General features: G+C 33.5%; 1 protein-coding gene across 1 annotated transcript; it reads left to right on the top strand.

Annotated features, from left to right (window-relative positions):
• The first annotated feature begins 14,297 nt into the window (after positions 1 to 14,297).
• On the top strand, positions 14,298 to 15,046 carry LOC139854425 (uncharacterized). Its single transcript, XM_071843730.1, has 2 exons — positions 14,298 to 14,562; positions 14,712 to 15,046. The coding sequence occupies exons 1-2, from the start codon at positions 14,298 to 14,300 to the stop codon at positions 15,044 to 15,046; spliced, it is 600 nt and encodes a 199-aa protein (XP_071699831.1).
• Positions 15,047 to 21,880: the final 6,834 nt, after the last annotated feature.

The raw sequence follows: 21,880 nt of genomic DNA, 5'->3' as shown, positions 1-21,880 counted from the left end.
ATGTATGCAATGATATGCACTAGACCGGATGTGTCATGCGCTCTTAGCCTGACAAGTAGATACCAGAATAACCCAGGAAACAGTCATTGGATTGCTATTAAAAGTATACTGAAATACCTTAGGAGGACTAAGGATATGTTTCTTATATACGGGTCTGGTGAGGAGGAACTCGCTGTAAAAGGTTATGTGGATGCGAGTTTCCAAACTGATCGAGATGATTCTCGATCACAATCCGGTTATGTCTTCACGTTAAATGGAGGTGCAGTCTCTTGGAAGAGTTCAAAATAGGATGTTGTTGCATTATCCACTACAGAGTCGGAGTACATCGCCGCATCATTGGTAGCTCAGGAAGCTGCATGGATGAAGAAATTCATTGACGACTTAGGAGTAGTCCCTTCCATTCAGGACCCTCTTGAGATCTTTTGTGACAACGAGGGTGCGATTGCTCAAATCAAAGAACCTCGTGCTCACCAAAAGACCCTTCACATTGAGCGGAGATTCAACTACATAAGAGATGAAGTTGAAAAGGGAAATATATGTATTCGCAAAGTTCACACAGATCTTAATATAGCGGATGCTCTCACGAAGCTCTTACATGGACCAAAACATGCAGGACATGTTTGTGCATTAGGGCTTCGATATTCTAGTGATTGGTCATGATCTGTTTAAGTATTGTAACGGAATGAAATTGTTCAAACTCATTTATATAATTATGGCATTAATTTATTTTGAGTTATGTTCCTATTTTGCATATTTTATCCATGAATAAGTAATTATTCTAAATTTCGTAGTCGATCACATTTGTGGGAGCAAATGTGAGGTTTAGACTATTATGAACTTGGATTGGTATGCATTCACGGGATGAATGTGGGGCAAGGTTGCAACCAAGGTTCATAGATATTTGTAGGATACAAATATTGGAAGACCCGCCCTCAAGATTTACTAAATGGAGCCTTTGTGGTTGATCACAGGTAACCTTGAGTAAAGGCGAATATCATTGTATCCTCTGACCTGAGATACGTATTGGGCTCGGATATTTACCAAGTATTGTGTCTTGACTCTTTCCTTCGCTATTCTGAAATATGGTATTTCATAAGGAAGAGCTCAGGTACAATGCAAGGTATATATTTAGGACATATGTAGTCAAGATGGAATTTATCCCTCTTATTCGTTGAGAGTCAGATGTCTAAGGCCTGATAAAGTTAAATCTAGAAGAGAGTGATCACTCTGTGTCTCTTGGATTTAACATGACATCTAGGATGAAAGGATATAATGAAAACATTTGCCTATTCATATTCGAGATGGAACTCGAAAGGGATGATGTTATTGAATGGCAAAAGTCATAACATATTGGGGGTGATGGACGGTCGTTAGGTGGTATCTGTCACTTGCATTAATTTCTTATGTTACTCGTGCAAGTGGGAGATTGATGGTATTTCGTATGCCCGAGAGACATATTAAATTAATGTGGCTAATGTGTTATGATCCAAGTCGGGTCATACCCAATAACAAGCTTACCGACACTTTATATGTATTTAATTTTAACGATTGGGTCGTTAAATATATATACGCGACACTTGAATTTTAGAAAATAGGTTTTCTAAAATATAATCACTTGAGATAAATTATTTGGATAATTTACATTTAATTATTTATAAGGTTAAATAATTATAGTGTGTGTTAAATTTTATAAAAGGGTTTATAAAACTTGCAAGTATTATTAATAATTACATAGTTTTATTACATGTTTATAAAAAAAATTAGTGTGATTATTATAAGACATGGGGGTGGCGGTTTTGAGGAGCCCCATGACCACCTCCCATGCTTATTCCTTTGGTACTTGTGTGGTCTCAAACCCCATGTTCATGCTTTACAAGTATTCCAAGGTTTTGACTCATTTTGAATGCAAGTAACACACACATAAGAACAACAAAAATTCTGCTCTCTCTTGGTGCTGCTGGCCGATTTATTTGAGTGAGAAAAGAGAGCATTTTGGTTGCTAAATCAAGTGATTGAGTGTTCTAAAATCCTAAATAAAAAAAAGGTAGGTGTTGGTGATTGATTGCTTGGGGTATCACTTGCTTGAGGCTTCAAGTTAGAAGCTATATTCTCCATCATCTTCTTCATAAACTTGCTATCCAAATTCAGCTCCTAACTCATCTTAGAGGAGGTATAATCTTCTTCCTTCTTTGTTATATGTAAGCATTATTTCATAACTTGATAACTATATGGAATTCAACTAAAATGGTTACGCATATTAACTTGTTTTCTTAGTAATTATGCTTCCGCTTGTTATAACTTAATATGAATTGGTTTCATGATTTTATTAACATTAAGAAACATGTTATTATGTTGAATTCCATCAATGTCGAACGAAGATAAATGATGTAGAACGATACGTAGAACGATAATTGTACTCAGGGTATAGAATGAGACGTCGAGGCATGGGTTGTTGATGGTACTGGTGTTGTTATTGATGGTACTGTTGGTGCCGGTAATGTTGTTGAAGCTGTTAATTTTTGCTCCATATTCTCCAGATTGATTACTCGAGCGCGGAGTTCGTTGACTTCTTCTATTAATATATATATATATATATATATATATATATATATATATATATATTCACCTTCATATTAATAGTTACTAATATAGATGTTAATATCGAAATAATAATAATACTACTATGTCTACTATCATTTATATATAAATACATATATATATACAAACATTGGTTCGTGAATCGTCGGGGATAGTCTGAGGTTAAATGAATATATTGAAATAGTGCAAACATTTAGTGATTCAATATTATAGCCTTTGCTTATCGTGTTGATATCATATTAAGATTAAGTTTAAATTTAGTCGGAAATTCCCGGGTCATCACAGTTTAGCACAAAAATCTCTACTCATAAAGCTTCTATCCGCACCCGAATCAAATAAAACATAAGCAGATTTATTGTCAATGAGAAACGTACCCATAACAAGCTCCGGGTCTTCCTGTACTTCTACCGTATTAATATTGAAAACTCTTCCGCGGTCCTGCCCATTAGTATTCCCCTGATTCTGGAAATTTTTAATAATGTGGCCCAGTTTTCCACATTTATAACAGACTACATTGGCAGTACTTGCTCCGACACTACTTGCTCCGACATTACTTATTCCGACATTATTTTTACCTTTAGTTCTATTATACATTGGTCCATAGACCTCACACTTTGTCGCGCTATGACCATTTCTTTTACACCTATTGCAAAATGTTGTGCAGAACCCAGGGTGATTCTCTTCACACCTTTGGCATTGTTGTTTCTGATTATTGTTGTTGTTGCAGTTATTGTTGTTGGGACGATTATTGTAGTTGTTGTTGGGATGTTTGTTGAAGTTGTTGTTGCGATTGATGTTGCGGTTATTGGGATAGTTATTGTGATTGTGGTTGTGATTATTGTTGTTGTATTGGTGACTCTTGTCATTGTTTTCCTCCCACTTTCTCTTGACTTGTTTCATGTTAGCCTCTTCGATCGTCTGTTCTTTAATCCTTCCTTCGATCTGGTTCACTAATTTGTGAGCCATTCAACTTGCCTTTTGTATGGAGGCGGGCTCGTGTGAACTCACATCTTCTTGAATTCTTTCCGATAACCCTTTTACAAATGCGTCGATCTTCTCTTCTTTGTCTTCGAACGTTCTGGGACACAATAGGCACAATTTTGTGAATCGTCATTCATACGTGGTGATATCGAAACCTTACATTCGTAATCCTCTAAGATCTACCTTGAGCTTATTGACCTCGTTTCTGGGAAGATACTGCTCGTTCATCAATTGGTTGAATGTTGACCATGGTAGTGCATAAGTAGCATCTTGTCCTAACTGCTCGATATAGGTATTCCACCATGTTAACGTCGTACCTGTGAAGGTATGCGTAGTGTACTTAACTTTGTCCTCTTCAGTACAATTACTTATGGTAAACACCGATTCGACCTTCTCGGTCCACCGTTTAAATCCAATTGGTCCTTCGGTTCAATCAAATTCCAAAGGTTTGCAGGCAGTGAATTCTTTGTACAAGCATCCTACACAATTTCTTGTAGAATTAGTTCCACTGCTAGATCCAGAGTTATTGTTATTTTGCATCGCAGCCTGTACTGCGGCTATGTTTGCTGCAAGGAAAACATGGAAGTCTTCCTCACTCATGTTCAACTTCTGACGAGTTGCCGGTGCCATTTCCTTCAAAAATAGCCAAAAGAATTGAGTTAATCATATAGAATTTAAGAGTAGTCAATAGTATTTCGTAGCATTATATGAACTTATTTATAAAAGCTTTTTTTCATATTAGCATTTTATAGTTTTAATTCGGGTAGTACCTACCCCTTAAGTTCATACTTACTAGCTACTATACAACTCAACTACTATGCTTCTATATGAAAAACTTATTACAATAAAATTTCGCGTTCAAACTTTATACAAAATATTACAACTTACAATACCGCTATTATACATATAGGATGAAATATAACACATAATAACATTGCTACTCGGCAGCTATAAAGGCAATTCTAGTTAATACGCAAGTTATTCAGCAAGAGAAATAAAGACGCATAATTCATAAGTCCAGAAACAAGTCATGCATTCTGGTTTTACTAAGACGACTTCCCATCCTTGGTTTTGTGGAAAGTAACCATTATGACCATTGGCTAGGTATCATGTTATAATGTCGTCAAAAGGACGAGGGTTTCGTAATGCCCAACAGCCCCGTAACAATCTAAAAACCTTGTTTCTCATCTCAACTACCGAGTCCGTCACTTGTGGAAACATTTTATTTAAAAGTTGCAACCCAATGTTCTTTTTCTCAATTTGATGATAAGCGAACATTATTAACCTGTAAGCATAACATGCTTCTTTATGTTGCATGTTAGAAGCTCTTTCTAACTCACGAAATCCTATGTTGGGATATGTTGAGTCAAAATAGGTTCTTAACCCGTAGCATAAAATTGCATTTGGGTTCCCCGCATTTAACGCTTTAAAGAAAACACAGCGTAACTTACGGTCTCCCCAATGTGATATACCCCACCTATCAAAGGAAAGCCTTTTATAAACTAAGGCATTTCTGAAAAGTCTTTCAAATGTTTAACAAGTTAATTTCGCCATAACTAAATGTGCTGATGAATTTTGACCGACTCTAGACAAGATTTCCTCAATCATATCCTCTGGTAGGTCTTCTAAAATTTTCTGTTGTCTATCCTTAACGTCCATTTTGTTTTTATACTGTAAAATAGACAAGGATTAGATTCGTAAAAGATAATTAACAAATAATACAAGCAATTTTTACATAGAACATAAAAGGACAAGCACACTACAATACATATAATACACAACATGATTACAACCCTCTAATCTGAATCACTAGTTTCTTCTTCTTCGAACTTGGTTCGTTTTCCTAATTTTCTAGGGATATATGATGTTCCTCTGATACGAGCCGTCGTTTTACACAATGGTTTAGAAAAACCTGGTGGTTTAGAGGTTCTCGGATTATTGTTACAATTTAGGAAATACGGACGTTGCCGATACCTATAAAGTTCATCGGGGTTGGAATTTGGTTTCTCTATTTTTATACCTTTTCCCTTATTATTTTCTTTTACTTTATTAAATTGGGTCGAGGTAATTGTGATGACCCGGGAATTTCCAACTAAATTTGAACCTAATCTAATTATGATTTCGATACGATAAGCAAAGTCTGTAATGTTGAAGTCTCAGAAAGTTTTGAACTATTTCATGAAAGCATTTGACTTTCGACCGTTTCCGACGATTCACGAACAACTAATTGTAAATAGATAACATATATATATTTAAATAGGTATTTATAATTTGAAATATAATTTAGAATATTATATAATATGAGTATTAGGATTTATATTGTAAAATAAATAAAATAAAATGCGATTAATGGAAACTATAGAATATATAGATATATATAAATATGTATATAAATATTACTTGTAAATATATAAAGTTATATTAAGTCTATTAGTTTAAAAATATATAATATAATTGTTTTAGTAATTAACTTTACTATTTTAAAACTGTTTATATATATAAGGGGAATATAAATGATTTCGAGCTTAATTAGTAAACGTCAGTAACACTCGGTTGATGTTTTGTTAGTTTTAATATAGATATTGTACATGTTCATGATGGATTGAAATAAAAGTTGGACTGTAAATTGATTACGAAGATTTTATATTTGTTAAAAATATTTTTACATTTTTAAGTTTAAATATTAGTACTCCGTACATATAAATTGGAACATAAAATAAATAATTATCGAAAATTTTTGATCAGGTTTCAAACAGTTAATGAGTGAAATAATTACATATATTTAATCTAAAAGTTTGAGATTTTTAGGAACACGTTTATACGTTAACTGTTTAGCAATGGACACACTCCGTGTAAACCGTCGGTATAACACTCCAAATAAGGTGGTTGCTTTACTGTTTTGTTACTATTCGCTTTTTGAATTCACAACACATCAATTTGCATAATATTAAATATGGGTTATTGTGGATACTTCAAAACAAAACAAGAAGTGAAATAATAACAAGAATTCATATAAAGTTTTCATCTTTTCTTTTTTATGATTACTATCATACGTATAATCACAATATCTCAAATGGGTTGTGTCTGTACAAGTTTTCGATGCATGAAGTCATAGTACATCATTATGATATTAACATGGTGTTTACCCATTATTATTACTGTTTTTTTTTCTTTGATTCTTTCCACAACTTGAAACATATATATAAACATACTATACCTGCATAGACATATACATAAGCAACCACCCTTGCCACCACCTTTCATCTTCCCACCATCGAACCATCATCAAACCCCGTCATCATTAAACACCACTTGCAAGCACCACCTTAAACCCAAGAACAACCATCTTGATTACCACCGGGAACCACCATGTCCACTACCACTACTATATATATATATATATATATATATATATATATATATATATATATATATATATATATATATATATATATATATGTCTCTCTCTCTCTCTCTATATATATATATATATATATATATATATATATATATATATATATATATATATATATCTTTCTTCTCCTTCTATTTAGCCATAATCGAACCATCGGACAACCTCCTACCACAACCGACGGTTATCATCAACACCTTCACTCCTGTCACCATCATCGGTCACGTTCACCAAGGTCAACCACCACAAGATCATCGAACAACACCACCATCTTTAAACCATTTACTACCACTGCAACTTTCCTGATCCCGTTACTTTTCTTGTTTACAACCACTATCATCATTGACGACAATTGCTGCTGTTGCTTAGTTTATTTCTGCTTCCAATCATGATAAATAACTACGAACCACCTTTTTCTCCTTCAACCATCGATAACCACCACAGCCATCTCTTAATCGAAACGGTTGTCACTGCTATTTGCTTGTTTCTGTTTCCACTTGGTTTGTAACCCCACTGTGAGCATAACTATCGACTACCACATCAATCTCTTATCTTCTCTCCTATCCCTCTCACTATTTTCTCTCTAAACTCCATTGTAAATCATTGCTACTATGATTTCTATTTTCTAATTTATTCCATTGAAGGCCAATACACCCATCATATAAAATTGCTACGGCGATACTTGTTGCAGCTGCAGTTGTACTTTCTTCACTATCTTTCTGTCGAACGAACCAAATCAAAGAACACCTTTTCTGTTTCATTTGACAATCCATCAGTGAACCACTATTTAACCATCTATTTACAACTTCCTGTCATTGCTACAGTTTTCGGTTTAAAAACCCAGATGATAAACATTGAAACATAAAATAACGAATGAACGATGTTGATGGTGATTGAAAACGAAGATGATTATAAAGTTAATGAGATCGTGATACCTGGTCATGTCGTTGATGATTATAAGATGAAGAAAAATGATGAGGATGAAGAATACAGTCGATAGCCTGTGAGATTTTATTTTTTTTATTTTTATTTTTTTGTTTTTGTTTTCGTTCTCGTGGATTACGGCTGTCAAAGATTAAACACAAGAAACCCTTTTAATGAAACCGCTGGATCATTTAAAAATGATAATGAAATTGGGCTGATGTTGTGAATCCATTAAACATTTAAATGGGTTTCTTCTTGTTGGGCCGTAACAGTTTATCACGGGTTAATTATATGAGCTTGCAAATTGTAGAAGATATAATAAAGTGGTTTAGTAGTTTAGAGGTGTTTGCTTGAACGAGAGGTTGCGGGTTCGAGTCTCGTCTGGTGCAATTCTTTTTAGACAAACATTTGTGAAAGGGTATACACTTCTACTTTCATTTCAATTATTATTATTATAATAATAATAATAATAATAATAATAATAATAATAATAATAATAATAATTATTATTATTATTATTATTATTATTATTATTATTATTATTATTATTATTATTATTATTATTATTATTATTATTATTATTAAGTACTAATTATTAAGTACTAATTATTAAGTATTGTATTAGTAAGTATTAAGTACTATTATTAATATGTAAGTATTATTATTAATACCATTATTATTATCATTAGAAAAATCATTATTTTCTAAGATATTATAATTATTAGTATTATTATTTTTTAATCAAAATTTATAAAATTATCATTTAGGTTATTATTAGAATCGATATTATTATTAATACTATCATTATTATTATCATTAATACTTTTATATTAACAATATTATATTATTATAACAAATAAATATTTTCTATATAAGAGTATATTATTTACAACTACCTCAATACATCAAATTATATATATTAAGACAAATATTTACATATAACAAATTGTTAATTCTTAATATAATATTAATCATATGTATATATAAAAACTATAAAACATTAACTATATAAAATATATACAAGTTAAGTATATAAGATATATAATATAAGATAGAATATATAAATTTATTCGAATATGATTATATGTATTAATATACATATAAATGATATAGGTTCGTGAATCCGAGGCAAACCTTATACTTGTTCAATGATGTTATATGTATTTTTACTACGAAATACAGTATGGTGAGTTTCATATGATCCCTTTTTATTCTCTACATTTTTGGGCTGAGAATACATGCAAATGCTTTATTAACTGATTTACAATATTTATATGTGTGAGTTTCATTTGATTCCCTATTACTCTTTACATTTTTGGGACTGAGAATACATGCGCTGTTTGTACAACTGCTTTATTAAATACTTTTGAAATATATTTTGAACTGCGAATACATGAAATGCTTTTATAAATGTTTGACGAGATAGACACAAACAAAACATTCCTCGAATGAATTATGTGGACAGGATAATTGCCACCGTTGAATTATGTGGACATGATAATTGACACCGTTGAATTATGTGGACATGATAATTGCCACCATTGAATTATGTGGACATGATAATTGCCACTATTGAAATATGTGGACATGATAATTGCCACCAATTGAAGTGAATGTTATGTATCGAGAGAATGATTTTATACACAGGTTATGTGTATGTTATTTTTTGTGCACGAGATATGTATACGGTTACTAAGATTTATGAAAGATGATTTCGTACACGAGAAAGGTGTACTGTATTTAAAAGATATCGCATGTACATTATAGGTGGGTATAGGATTCGGGCCCATTTGTACCATGCAGCATTTAAATTTTGTGGTCTATCAAAATGATGAATTTTATTGTTTTATGATAAACTTATGAACTCACCAACCTTTTGGTTGACACTTTAAAGCATGTATATTCTCAGGTATGAAAGAAATCTTCCGCTGTGCATTTGCTCATATTACATGGAGTCGTTCATAGCATATAGAGGTCAGAACCTCGCAATGGGACCAACTGTTGAAGACTTTGTCCAGATGGAATAGGCCGGGGCATTTCAGTAATTTCTATAACATCATCGGAATCCTCATCGGGATCCGATTCATCAGAAAATTGGTAATCTTCCCAATATTTTGCTTCCTCGGCAAAAACACCATTGACCATTATTGACTTTGGTCTATTGGTTGAGGATTTTCTTTTATTTAATCGATTTACAGTATGTATCAATATTTGTTCCTCCGAAACCTCTTCTTCTTCCGGTTCCTCCTCTTCCGGTTCCTCCTCTTTCGGTTCCTCTTCGAGAATTTGTGAATCTTCCCAAAGTATATTCAACTCTTCATTATTATTAGGTGAGGCAATGGGATTTGTACTAGTGGTAGGCATCTATCACACAATATCAAACACATTAAGAGGTTAATATATCACATAATATTTACATGTTAATAATATATAGTTTTCAACAAAAGTGTTAAGCAATCGTTTTAAAGAAAATACGGTCGAAGTCCAGACTCACTAATGTATCCTAACAAACTCGATAAGACACACTAATGAAAATTTCTGGTTCTCTAAGACCAACGCTCGGATACTAACTAAAATGTCCCGTTCATATTGATTATAAACCTTCCATATTAATTGATTTCGTTGCGAGGTTTTGACCTCTATATGAGACGTTTTTCAAAGACTGCATTCGTTTTTTAAAACAAACCATAAACTTTATTTTATCGACAAGGTTAAAAGGACACCACCTAGATTATCAGAAATGATAATCTAAAAATACCACACTTACACACTACCAATACATATTGGTTTACAATTTTAATATGTTACAACAAAGTAAATTTTGAATGCAGTTTTAAACAATATAATACAAGCATGCTGACTCCAAATCTTGTCCATATATTAGCATGAAACAGCGGAAGCTCTTAATAATCACCTGAGAATAAACATGCTTTAAACGTCAACAAAAATGTTGGTGAGTTATAGGTTTAACCTATATATTTATTAAATCGTAATAATAGACCACAAGATTTCATATTTCAATACACATCCCATACATAGAGATAAAAAAATCATTCATATGGTGAACACCTGGTAACCGACATTAACAAGATGCATATAAGAATATCCCCATCATTCCGGGATATCCATCGAACATGATATAAAACTCGAAGTACTAAAGCATCCGGTACTTTGGATGGGGTTTGCTAGGCCCAATAGATCTATCTTTAGGATTCACGCCAATTAGGCGTGCACTAATTCTCAAAATTAGTGATGTTCCCTAATTCTTAGGCTACCAAGCAAAAAGGGGCATATTCGGCTTCGATCATTCAACCATAGAAAGTAGTTTCATGTACCTGTGTCTATTTGGTAAAACATTTAGAAAGCTGTATGTATTCTCATGCCAAAAATATTAGATTTTAAAAGTGGGACTATAACTCACTTTCACATATTTTTACTTCGTCGGGAAGTAAGACTTGGCCACTGGTCGATTCACGAACCTATAACAAATATGTACATATATATCAAAGTATGTTCAAAATATATTTACAACACTTTTAATACATTTTGATGTTTTAAGTTTATTAAGTCATCTGTCCTCGTTAGTAACCTACAACTAGTTGTCCATAGTTATTTGTATAGAAATAAATTGATATATATTATCTTGACCTAATCCATGACCCAGTGTATACACGTCTCATGCTAGATCACAACTTAAAGTATATATATTTTTGGAATCAACCTTAACCCTATATAGCTAACTCCAACATTATTGTTTATAGAGTGTCTATGGTTGTTCCAAGTAATATATATACATGGGTCGATATGATATGTCAAAACATTTGCATACGTGTCTATGATATCCCAAGATTACATAATATATTAGAATACATGTATAATACAATATAAGTTAGCTAGGATATGATTAATATAGATTTGTTACCAATTTTTACGTAGCTACAACAAGAAAAATTATCCAATCTTGTTTTACCCATAACTTCTTCGTTTTATATCCGTTTTGAGTGAATCAAGTTGCTATGGTTTCATATTGAACTTAAGTTTATGAATCTAAACAGAAAAAGTTTAAGCTTATAGTCAAAAATACATGTTGCAAGTCATTTTTGTAAAGGTAGCAATTTCAGTCGAAAGAACGACGTCTAGATGACCATTTTGGAAAACATACTTCCACTTTGAGTTTACCCATGATTTTTGGATATAGTTTCATGTTCATAAGAAAAATCATTTTCTCAGAAGAACAACTTTTAAATCAAAGTTTATCATAGTTTTTAATTAACTAACCCAAAACAGCCCGCGGTGTTACTACGACGACGTAAATCCGATTTTACAGTGTTTTTCGTGTTTCCAGGTTTTAAATCATTAAGTTAGCATATCATATAGATATAGAACATGTGTTTAGTTGATTTTAAAAGTCAAGTTAGAAGGATAAACTTTTGTTTGCGAACAAGTTTAGAATTAACTAAACTATGTTCTAGTGATTTCAAGTTTAAACCTTTGAATAAGGTAGTTTTATATATATGAATCGAATGATGTTATGAACATCATTACTACCTCAGGTTTTGTGGATAAACCTACTATAAATGAGAAAAATAGATCTAGCTTCAAAGGATCCTTGGATGGCTTGAAAGTTCTTGAAACAGAATCATGACACGAAAACAAGTTCAAGTAAGATTTCCACTCGAAATAAGATTGTTATAGTTATAAAAATTGAATCAAATTTGAATATGAGTATTACCTTGTATTAAAAAGATATCTTACTGTAAATAAGAAAGATTTCTTGAGGTTGGATGATCACTTTACAAGATTGGAAGTAGGCTAGCAAACTTGGAAGTATTCTTGATTTTATGAAACTAGAACTTATAGAATTTTGAAGAACACTTAGAACTTGAAGATAGAACTTGAGAGAGACCAATTAGATGAAGAAAATTAAAGAATGAAAGTGTTTTTAGGTGTTTTTGGTCATTGGTATATGGATTAGATATAAAGGATGTGTAATTTTGTTTACATGTAAATAAGTCATGAATGATTACTAATATTTTTGTAATTTTATGAGATATTTCATGCTAGTTTCCAAATGATGGTTCCCACATGTGTTAGGTGACTCACATGGGCTGCTAATAGCTGATCATTGGAGTGTCTATACCAATAGTACATACATCTAAAAGCTGTGTATTGTACGAGTACGAATACGGGTGCATACGAGTAGAATTGTTGATGAAACTGAACGAGGATGTAATTGTAAGCATTTTTGTTAAGTAGAAGTATTTTGATAAGTGTCTTGAAGTCTTTCAAAAGTGTATGAATACATATTAAAACACTACATGTATTTACATTTTAACTGAGTCGTTAAGTCATCGTTAGTCGTTACATGTAAATGTTGTTTTGAAACCTTTAGGTTAACGATCTTGTTAAATGTTGTTAACCCATTGTTTATTATATCTAAAGAGATGTTAAATTATTACATAATCATGATATTATGATATATTAATATATCTTAGTATGATATATATACAGTTAAATGTTGTTACAACGATAATCGTTACATATATCGTTTCGAGTTTCTTAATTCAATAAACTCAATTTTATGTATATAACTCATTGTTAAAATACCTAATGAGATACTTACTTATCATAATATCAAGTTAACTATATATATAATCATATATATGTCATCATATAGTTTTTACAAGTTTTAACGTTCGTGAATCACCGGTCAACTTGGGTGGTCAATTGTCTATATGAAACCTATTTCAATTAATCAAGTCTTAACAAGTTTGATTGCTTAACATGTTAGAAACACTTAATCATGTAAATAACAATTTTATTTAATATATATAAACATGGAAAAGTTCGGGTCACTACAGATTCGCAGTTAGTTGCAAACCAATTTAACAGAATATTCGAAGCACACGATGAATCAATGCAAAAATACTTAAAGCTTGTGCAACAGCTAGCAGTTGACTTCGATTTATTCCAAATAACTCAGGTTTCGAGGACGCTAAATAAAAAGGCGGATGCGCTAAGTAAGTTAGCCGCATTAACATTCAGTCATTTTAAGAAAGAAATTTGGGTTGAGGAAGTTAAAGTAAAATCAATTGAAGAAGACAATGTTTCAGCTGCAGTTGAAGAAGAGGAGCAGAGTTGGATGACACCAATAATAGAATTTCTAACCAAAGGTACATTGCCGATAGATTTAAGTGAAGTAAGAAAGATTAAGATGAAAGTGCCAATGTATCTGTTAGACAAGGGAATTCTATATTAAAAGTCTTTTCTGGGACCTCATTTGTGGTGCCTTAATCCAAATCAAGCGGAGTCAATCATATGGGAAGTACACGAGGGAATGTGCGCTCTGCATTCGGGACACAAAACAGTTGCGTCCAAAATAATGCGGCTTGGATATTACTTGCTGTCAATGTACAGAGATGTTGCAGAAGTAATACGCAAGTGTCAATCGTGTCAACTTCATGCACCGGTAAGCAAGGCTCCGCGATACCCTATGATACCGGTCGCATCTCCATGGTCGTTCTGCAAATGGGCAATCGACATAGTGGAGCCATTCCCCGCAGGCCCATGGGGTGTAAAATTTCTGGTAGTGGCCATTGATTATTTCACGAAATGGGTAGAGGCCAAACCACTAAAAACAATTTCGGGCAAGCAAATTTGAAATTTTATGTGGGAAAACATCGTCTGTCGGTTTGGAATACCAAATGAAATAGTAAGCGACAATGGTACGCAGTTCGAAGGTAATCCATTTAGTGATTGGTGCTAAGAATTAAATATAAAACAAACATTACATCAGTAGCACACCCTCAGGCGAATGGTCAGTGTGAGGTTACGAATCGGGATATCGTTTTAGGAATCAAAGCAAGGCTGGGATTGTGTAGAAGGGGTTGGATAGACGAACTGCCTAACGTTTTGTGGGTACACCGCACAACTCCAAAGGGCGCAACTAATGAAACACCTTTTAGTTTGGTGTACGGGTCCGAGGCTATAATACCCGCTGAAATAAATGTGCCAACTATGCGCATAGCTTCCTTTGATGAAAGTAGCAACAGCGAAGAACTGCGTGAAAATCTACACTTAGTTGAAGAACGCAGAGAAATGGCGGCAATAAAAGAAGCAATCAACAAATAAAGAATCTCAAGCTACTATAATAAGCGCGTACAACCATTATCTTTCCAATTGGATGACTTGGTGTGGCGAAAAAACGAAGCAAGTAGGGCAGAGGATACGGGTAAGCTTGGACCTAAATAGGAAGGGTCTTACAAGGTTATTGGTGTAAGCGATACAGGGGCGTATCGTCTTGCAAGTTTGGATGGAAGAGTAATAAAGCGCACCTGGCATGCGCAGACACTGAAACGGTGCTACATATGAAAAACTGCAGAGGGACTGATCACCCCAAACAATTGTTTAAATTTTTTATCATGTGAATCTTTATTTTCCATTGTAAACATGACAGCTAAGTGCTGGTCAAAAGATATGTTTGAAATAAATTGAATTATGCAATTTAAGCCAATAACTTGTGCATTTTTTTACATTTGTTGATTGCATGCCCATTAAGCTACACAGGGACACACTCCGAGTCTCAAGTGGCATAGTTTAGTTTGGTTACTAATACCATTTTTAATGGTGACAGTTGTAAAACATTGGTTTATTTCAAACGCTTGTACACCGCGCAAGACGGAGACTTGCACAGTCTAGACTATAAAATACAAGTTTGGTTTACTTGTTTAAATAACTCGGACATTAGCGTGGTCGGAAGACTCTTGAGTATAGACATTGGTTTGTCTATAGTACGGGTAATTTGCATTGGATTGTATACGCGTACATACTTATAAAAAATTTTATAAAAGTCTTGAGTATAAACTTATAAGCATTGGTTTGCTTACTTTTGCGTACAACATTGGATTGTTGGCGCAAGAATAAAAAGATCATGAAACGATTGAAGGGTCGCTCCCGTCATGAAGTCATGGAATTTATTCTACATAAGAGTTATTGAATGCATAATATTGTAACAAATCATTATAACCGCCATAGTGATTTCGTAAAAACACAATAAATGCTCCTTAACCAAAAAAGTTGTCGAAATTATATTCAATCAAAAGCTAGCATATTATAGTTGGAGAATATAAAGTCAACCGCTTAGCATAAAAGCGGAACATATACAAAAATTTGACCTAATATATGCCAATATAAGCTAATAAAAAAAGGGGGGGTGGCAATTGGTGGGAACGTTTGCCCTACACTAAGGAGAGTATGCCATCCTCGCCCGTAGCGATCAGACACATACTCCGCTGTAAACAGAAAAAGAAAAATATAATATAGGGATGCGAAACCTCCGAGACTGCAAGGCCCATCCACGCTGGCAAAAAACAAGCCACCAAGGATGGTTGAAAGTATCCACCCAAGGTAGCTTAACAAACTCAGTCGAGTTTGTCAGAAATTATCTCCTGTGCAGAGATGGTGGGAACAAGCTTCATCACATTTTTCTTTGACTCTATCGACAAGCAACTCAGCAATATTAGGGGGAATCACGGGGGGTACCCACATCTCCCAGCAAATGACATTCCAGAATCGGTTCCGCTCATAGGGGCGGGCAACAACCATCGCTGCGCCAAAACGCTGCTCGACCGCTTTGCAGTCGAGTGCATGTTGAACTATTGTCGGAATACCCTGATGAAGAATGTCATATTGTTCTTTTATGACACTGTGTTTGGCACCTCATGATTCCAGTGCTGAAATCCAGTCGCTAAAACTCTCCTTCAAAAACACAACATGGCCTTCTGCCTCTTTAAGTTTTGCAGAGAGAGCCGCAATCTCGGACTCCATGAACTCCTTTTCCGACGTATGCTGATCTTCCTCCTGTTGCCTCTTGAACATCATCACATTGATTCACTCTTCAGCTTGCTTGTGCGCGGTTACTGCAACCGCAAGCTGAGCAGAGAGTTTGGCCTTTTCCTACTGCAAAGAAGTCTCTGTGGACGACGACTGTAGTGGATGAGCAAGCGCAGTAGATTTAAGCTCCAAATGGTTGAGGTCCTTGGCAAAGTTTAATAATGTAGATTGTGTGTCCATATACAGTTCCTCGGTAGGAGAAAGTGTAGAAAGCTTCTGAATCAATTCCTGGGGGCGCATGATTGTAGGAAAGAAAACTGTTGGGAAAATGCTGGTAGAGAAACCTTCAGGAGTTAATCGATATTTGGAATCAGTAGAGACAAATCTTCTGGATTTGACACACACGCTTTGAAGGATGAACTGCGCCGCTTGTACCTGCAAAAGCAATAAACATGGTGTATAAATATCTTAACATCAAAATTCAACTGAAAGGTCGTCGGATGAAATTCATACCTTCGTCGTGTAACCTTTTTTGGTTACCTAACCCTCTTGAACCGGGAGTCTGGTACAATGAAGGTAGTGAATCTGAACGACTAACTGGTGAACTTGTCTGGTTACCAGAATCGATGGTCGGATTCGGTGTGTAGGATTCCAACTTCATTTGCAAAGACAATAATCAAAACAACAAATTAGTGAAAAATAAAATTTGTACCTAGGATTACATCATGCAGAGCGTAAGAATATGACATATACCTTTTTTGAGTTTTTGGCAGAGAAGATGAAAAAGGAAGACTGATTTAAAAAAGGAAAAGGATTGTGAGATACGAAAAAGCCAAAAGGCTATTTATAGAGAAAATATGGGAGTCAAAAGTTAACGCGGGTATAATGATAGCCGTACATGTGTATCAATCTCAAGTTAAGTACCTTGTTAATAGATCCGGTGCACGTTAGCATTAACAGGCGATTGCATAATTACAATCATTACCTTTTAGGTAAACAGTGACAGTTGTCACCTAGGGTGCAGGAATTGCAGCCGAAAAGACAGTTTGGTGACTGCACGCATACATTGCATTTAATACTAATAAAGTATCCGGTTACGCATATATATTTAAATAACCTCACAATCTATCCGGTTACATTTGAAATCCAACTAGGATTTATATTTGCACTATTAAGCATGCTAATCTGATTTAAAGGTGTCGTTAAGGTTCATTGTGTATACATTTTTTCTTACTAGTTCGACATCATACACTATATTTCATTGTATATAACATCGAACTGGGGGGACTTAATGATACGCATATCCGCAAAATTGTGCGAATGCGCATCCAAAACCCTAAAACCGCACACAAAGGCATATGTCACGGGTATAGTCGCACCTTGTGCGCCTGATGTTATGCGAGGTGTATACGAAATAGTTTATATTTTACTAAGAAATACTATTAAATACGATACAATTTTACACAAGTTATTTATTTATTTATAGAGTGGATATACTTAAACCTTGCTACAACACTTATAGGCAGTGTACCTAATCGTACAGTAGTGTAGTTTTTAGTAAGTCTGGTTCGTCCACAGGGAACTCGCCAAGTTTAACGCTATATTTTTTTAAAACTATATTTGTAAAAAATATAAATATATATAAGTAGTATTATTATTATAAAAGGGGGATTTTTACCGTTTAATGACCAGTTTGTCAATTTTAAAACTTAAGTCGCAGTTAAACCCTAATGTAAAATATTAAATATATAAAAGACTTAATTTAAAGCGTAAAGTAAATAACGATAATGAAATTGTGATAAATAAAAGTGCGATAAATAAAATTGCGATAATTAAAAAGTACGATAATTAAAAGTTCAATTAAAATAAAATGACAGTAAATAAAAGTGCGATAATTAAAAGTGCAATTAAATATGAAATAAAGGAATTATGCTTATTTAAACTTCCTTAATCATGATGTTTGACGTGTTGATTTTTGTTTATTACCATGGGTTAATTGTCCTTTGTCCTAGATTATTCAATATGTCCATCTGGTTTTTGTCCATAACAGTCCATCAGTCATAAATATAAAGTGCGAGTGTCCTCGTCAAATTATCCTTATATCCGAAGTCAAATATTCCAACTAATTGGGGACTTAAACTATAATTACACCAAGTGTCCTTGTATATAATTTACCCCTATTTTAATAAGTCCATTAACTATTAATCCGTTCCCGTGTCCGGTTAAATGAACGATTATTAGTACTTATAAATATCCCGCCCATCGTGTCCAATCGAGTGTATATGGTTATTTATAGGTACGTCTAATTTTAAATCTTTATATTAAATTAACAAACTATCATTTAATTAAACAAATATAAAGCCCATTAATAACCCATAGTCTAATTTCCACAAGTATCGTTCTTTTGTCCAAACCCCAATTATGGTACAAAGCCCAATTACCCCGTCTTAATATTTTAGCCCAACATCACGATTACTTCGGCTTAAATAAGCATAATAATAACTTAGCTACGAGACATTAATTTAAAAAGGTTGAACATAACTTACAATGGTTAATAATAGTGTAGCGTTACATGGACAGAATTTTGACTTACACCCTTACAACATTCGCTAACATACCGTTATTATTATTAAAATTAAAATTAAAATTAAAATTAATATATATATATATATATATATATATATATATATATATATACGTTGAGAGAATGAAGAAAGAAAAAGATGTGTTTTTGTTCAACCAAAACTGCGAAATTTATAGGACCTGACCCTCAAATTGGGGTCATGCGATCACATGGAAATTAAGCCTCCAGGCCATGCGATCTCATGGAGGTAGGATCCAGCTCACATAATTTTGTTTGATTTCTTGCCGACGGTTTTATAAATATATATATAATATATATAATTTTTAAGAATTATTTATATATTATATTATATTCATGTGCATAGTTGACTTGTAATTTTTAGTCCGTTGCGTCGCGCATTGAAAGTTGACTTTGGTCCCGGTTCCGGATTTTCGAACTCCTTGCGTACCATTTAATATCTTGTATTTTGCGTTTTGCGTCTTGTACTCTTGTAATTTTGAGACGTTTCTCATCAATAATTTGAACCACTTTGATTGTACTTTGTACTTTTGAGCTTTTTGATCGTTTGCGTCTTCAATTTGTCGAATCTATCTTTTGTCTTCACCTTTTATTATTTAAACGAATATCACTTGTAAATAGAACAATTGCAACTAAAAGCTTGTCTTTCTTGAGGGATAATGTTATGAAATATATGTTCATTTTTAGCATTATCAAATATTCCCACAGTTGAGCGTTGCTTGTCCTCAAGCAATATAGTCTTGAAATAAAAATACTATAATCACTTCTTTATTCTTCACACTTTGTACATCAGTAATTTCTATACGGCGGTATAAACAATGATAGCAACGTTGTGGTTTACAGTCCCACATGACTATGAAAATTTAGATCCTTTAGGAAATTGGATCTTTATGAAAACATTTGATCTTTTGTAAATTCAATCTAGCTTTTACCCTAGATAAATTTTCCGGAATAACCCTTCACCGGTGTTTGCAAATTTGTTTTTGTGGGTTTTGTGGGTTTCAGATTTGAAAATTTTAGCTTGAAACTTGCGGTTTTGTATCACCCACTTGCTAACCTTGTATTGGGAAAGCAACACGTCCAGTATACTTGCTCCGTATATTACCTTTCGGTAAACTACCGTCGGATTGTAAAGGAAAGCGTTGAACAAGCAACTGTTAAGGCAATGTCCCGTGACATGCTTTTAATTATGGTCTATAACGTGTCGAATGCAATTACTATCCTTTGTAGGAGCAATAGTAAAGATCACCCTATAATTTTTCGGTCTGGCACAAAGTCCTGTCTTTGACCATGCTATGCAACCACCGTTCTTACGGTTGACACCCGATTTGGTTCAGGTGACCTAATGAATTCCAGGTGAATTCCTAGGATTTTACGTTCAATGGTAATGAACGCATTAAAAATGAGTTTTCAGAAAACAAATCGGTTTGTAATTTTGATCAAAATATTTTCTCATTCAAGCTCGAGTTTAGATATCTTCGAATTCCATGAGTTTGAATTCTCAATCTTCAAAAGTCAATCTCAAGGATTGAGTAATATCAGTCTTAAAAGCTGATTTTTGATCTTTTAAGGAGATTATCCTTTCTGGGGGTCTGATTCATTAGTCTTATCAAGCTAATTTGCACGGTGCCCTCCCCATTTTACGAGACAGATCCTCTCATGTTTAGGATAAGTCTGACCACTTGGCGACCCTGTTTGATGCTGAGGTCCGTGGATTTCCAGCTGATTTTTGAGAAAACTTTTCAAGGTTTTTCATAGACTCTACAACTGGTCTGGACGACAACTTCCTGACCTAAATCAAGAAGCGCGTGTCTTTTTCGAAAGACTTTACTTCCTTTTAATGATGGAATTGATTCATCATGTAGATCCATCTTTCTTTCAAATATATTATAAGAAATTGGATAAAACTGATAAAATTGTCCAAAACAAAAGTATCTTCAGTTATTTGTACAAAAATATGTGATATATGTTTTAAATAACTTGTTAATTTTTCCACACTTGGCTTTTATTTTCCTTTCTTTGCCTTTTTATTGTCCTCTATTCCATTTTAAATGAATTCTAACATTTTGAGTTGTTTCTCAATTTATGTCCTTTCCGAGGTAACAATAATTTCGGTGTTAACACCTAGTTTTACCATTCATAAATATGTATAAACATGATTTTGAATTCATTTATTTGAAAATTTTGAAAAATTTTACTAGAATTGGGTAGTCAGTATATAAGACTAGGGTTGTTCTTTATTATCAGAGAGCACTAGATTCTAATACAACTACTGCGTTACTAGTATTTTTAATGGTAACCAAGTGTATAAGTTAAAATTTTAAAAATTCGAAAGAATTTAATCCCTTCCCACACTTAAGATCTTGCAATGCCCTCATTTGCAAGAAATCAGTAACAATTTAAATTATTGAGGGTGATTAGCGTAGAAAAATGATTAAATTTTACCAAAGTTTCCAAACATATTGGCGTTTGCTTACTGAATGATAAATGGTGCACATCATTTGTTCATTCCGTCTTGTTGTTACATCACA

This window comes from Rutidosis leptorrhynchoides, chromosome 6 (genome assembly GCF_046630445.1).
Source record: "Rutidosis leptorrhynchoides isolate AG116_Rl617_1_P2 chromosome 6, CSIRO_AGI_Rlap_v1, whole genome shotgun sequence".
In the NCBI taxonomy this organism is placed as follows: domain Eukaryota; kingdom Viridiplantae; phylum Streptophyta; class Magnoliopsida; order Asterales; family Asteraceae; genus Rutidosis; species Rutidosis leptorrhynchoides.
The sequence above is the reverse complement of the archived record's forward strand: the minus strand, read 5'-3'. Positions and strand labels throughout refer to the sequence as shown.

Coding starts and splice junctions, on each gene's coding strand:
- LOC139854425 (XM_071843730.1), top strand. CDS start 14,298: ATGCGGCTTGGATATTACTTGCTGTCAATGTACAGAGATGTTGCAGAA. Junction 14,563..14,711: donor ACCACTAAAAACAATTTCGG/GCAAGCAAATTT, acceptor ACATTACATCAG/TAGCACACCCTCAGGCGAAT.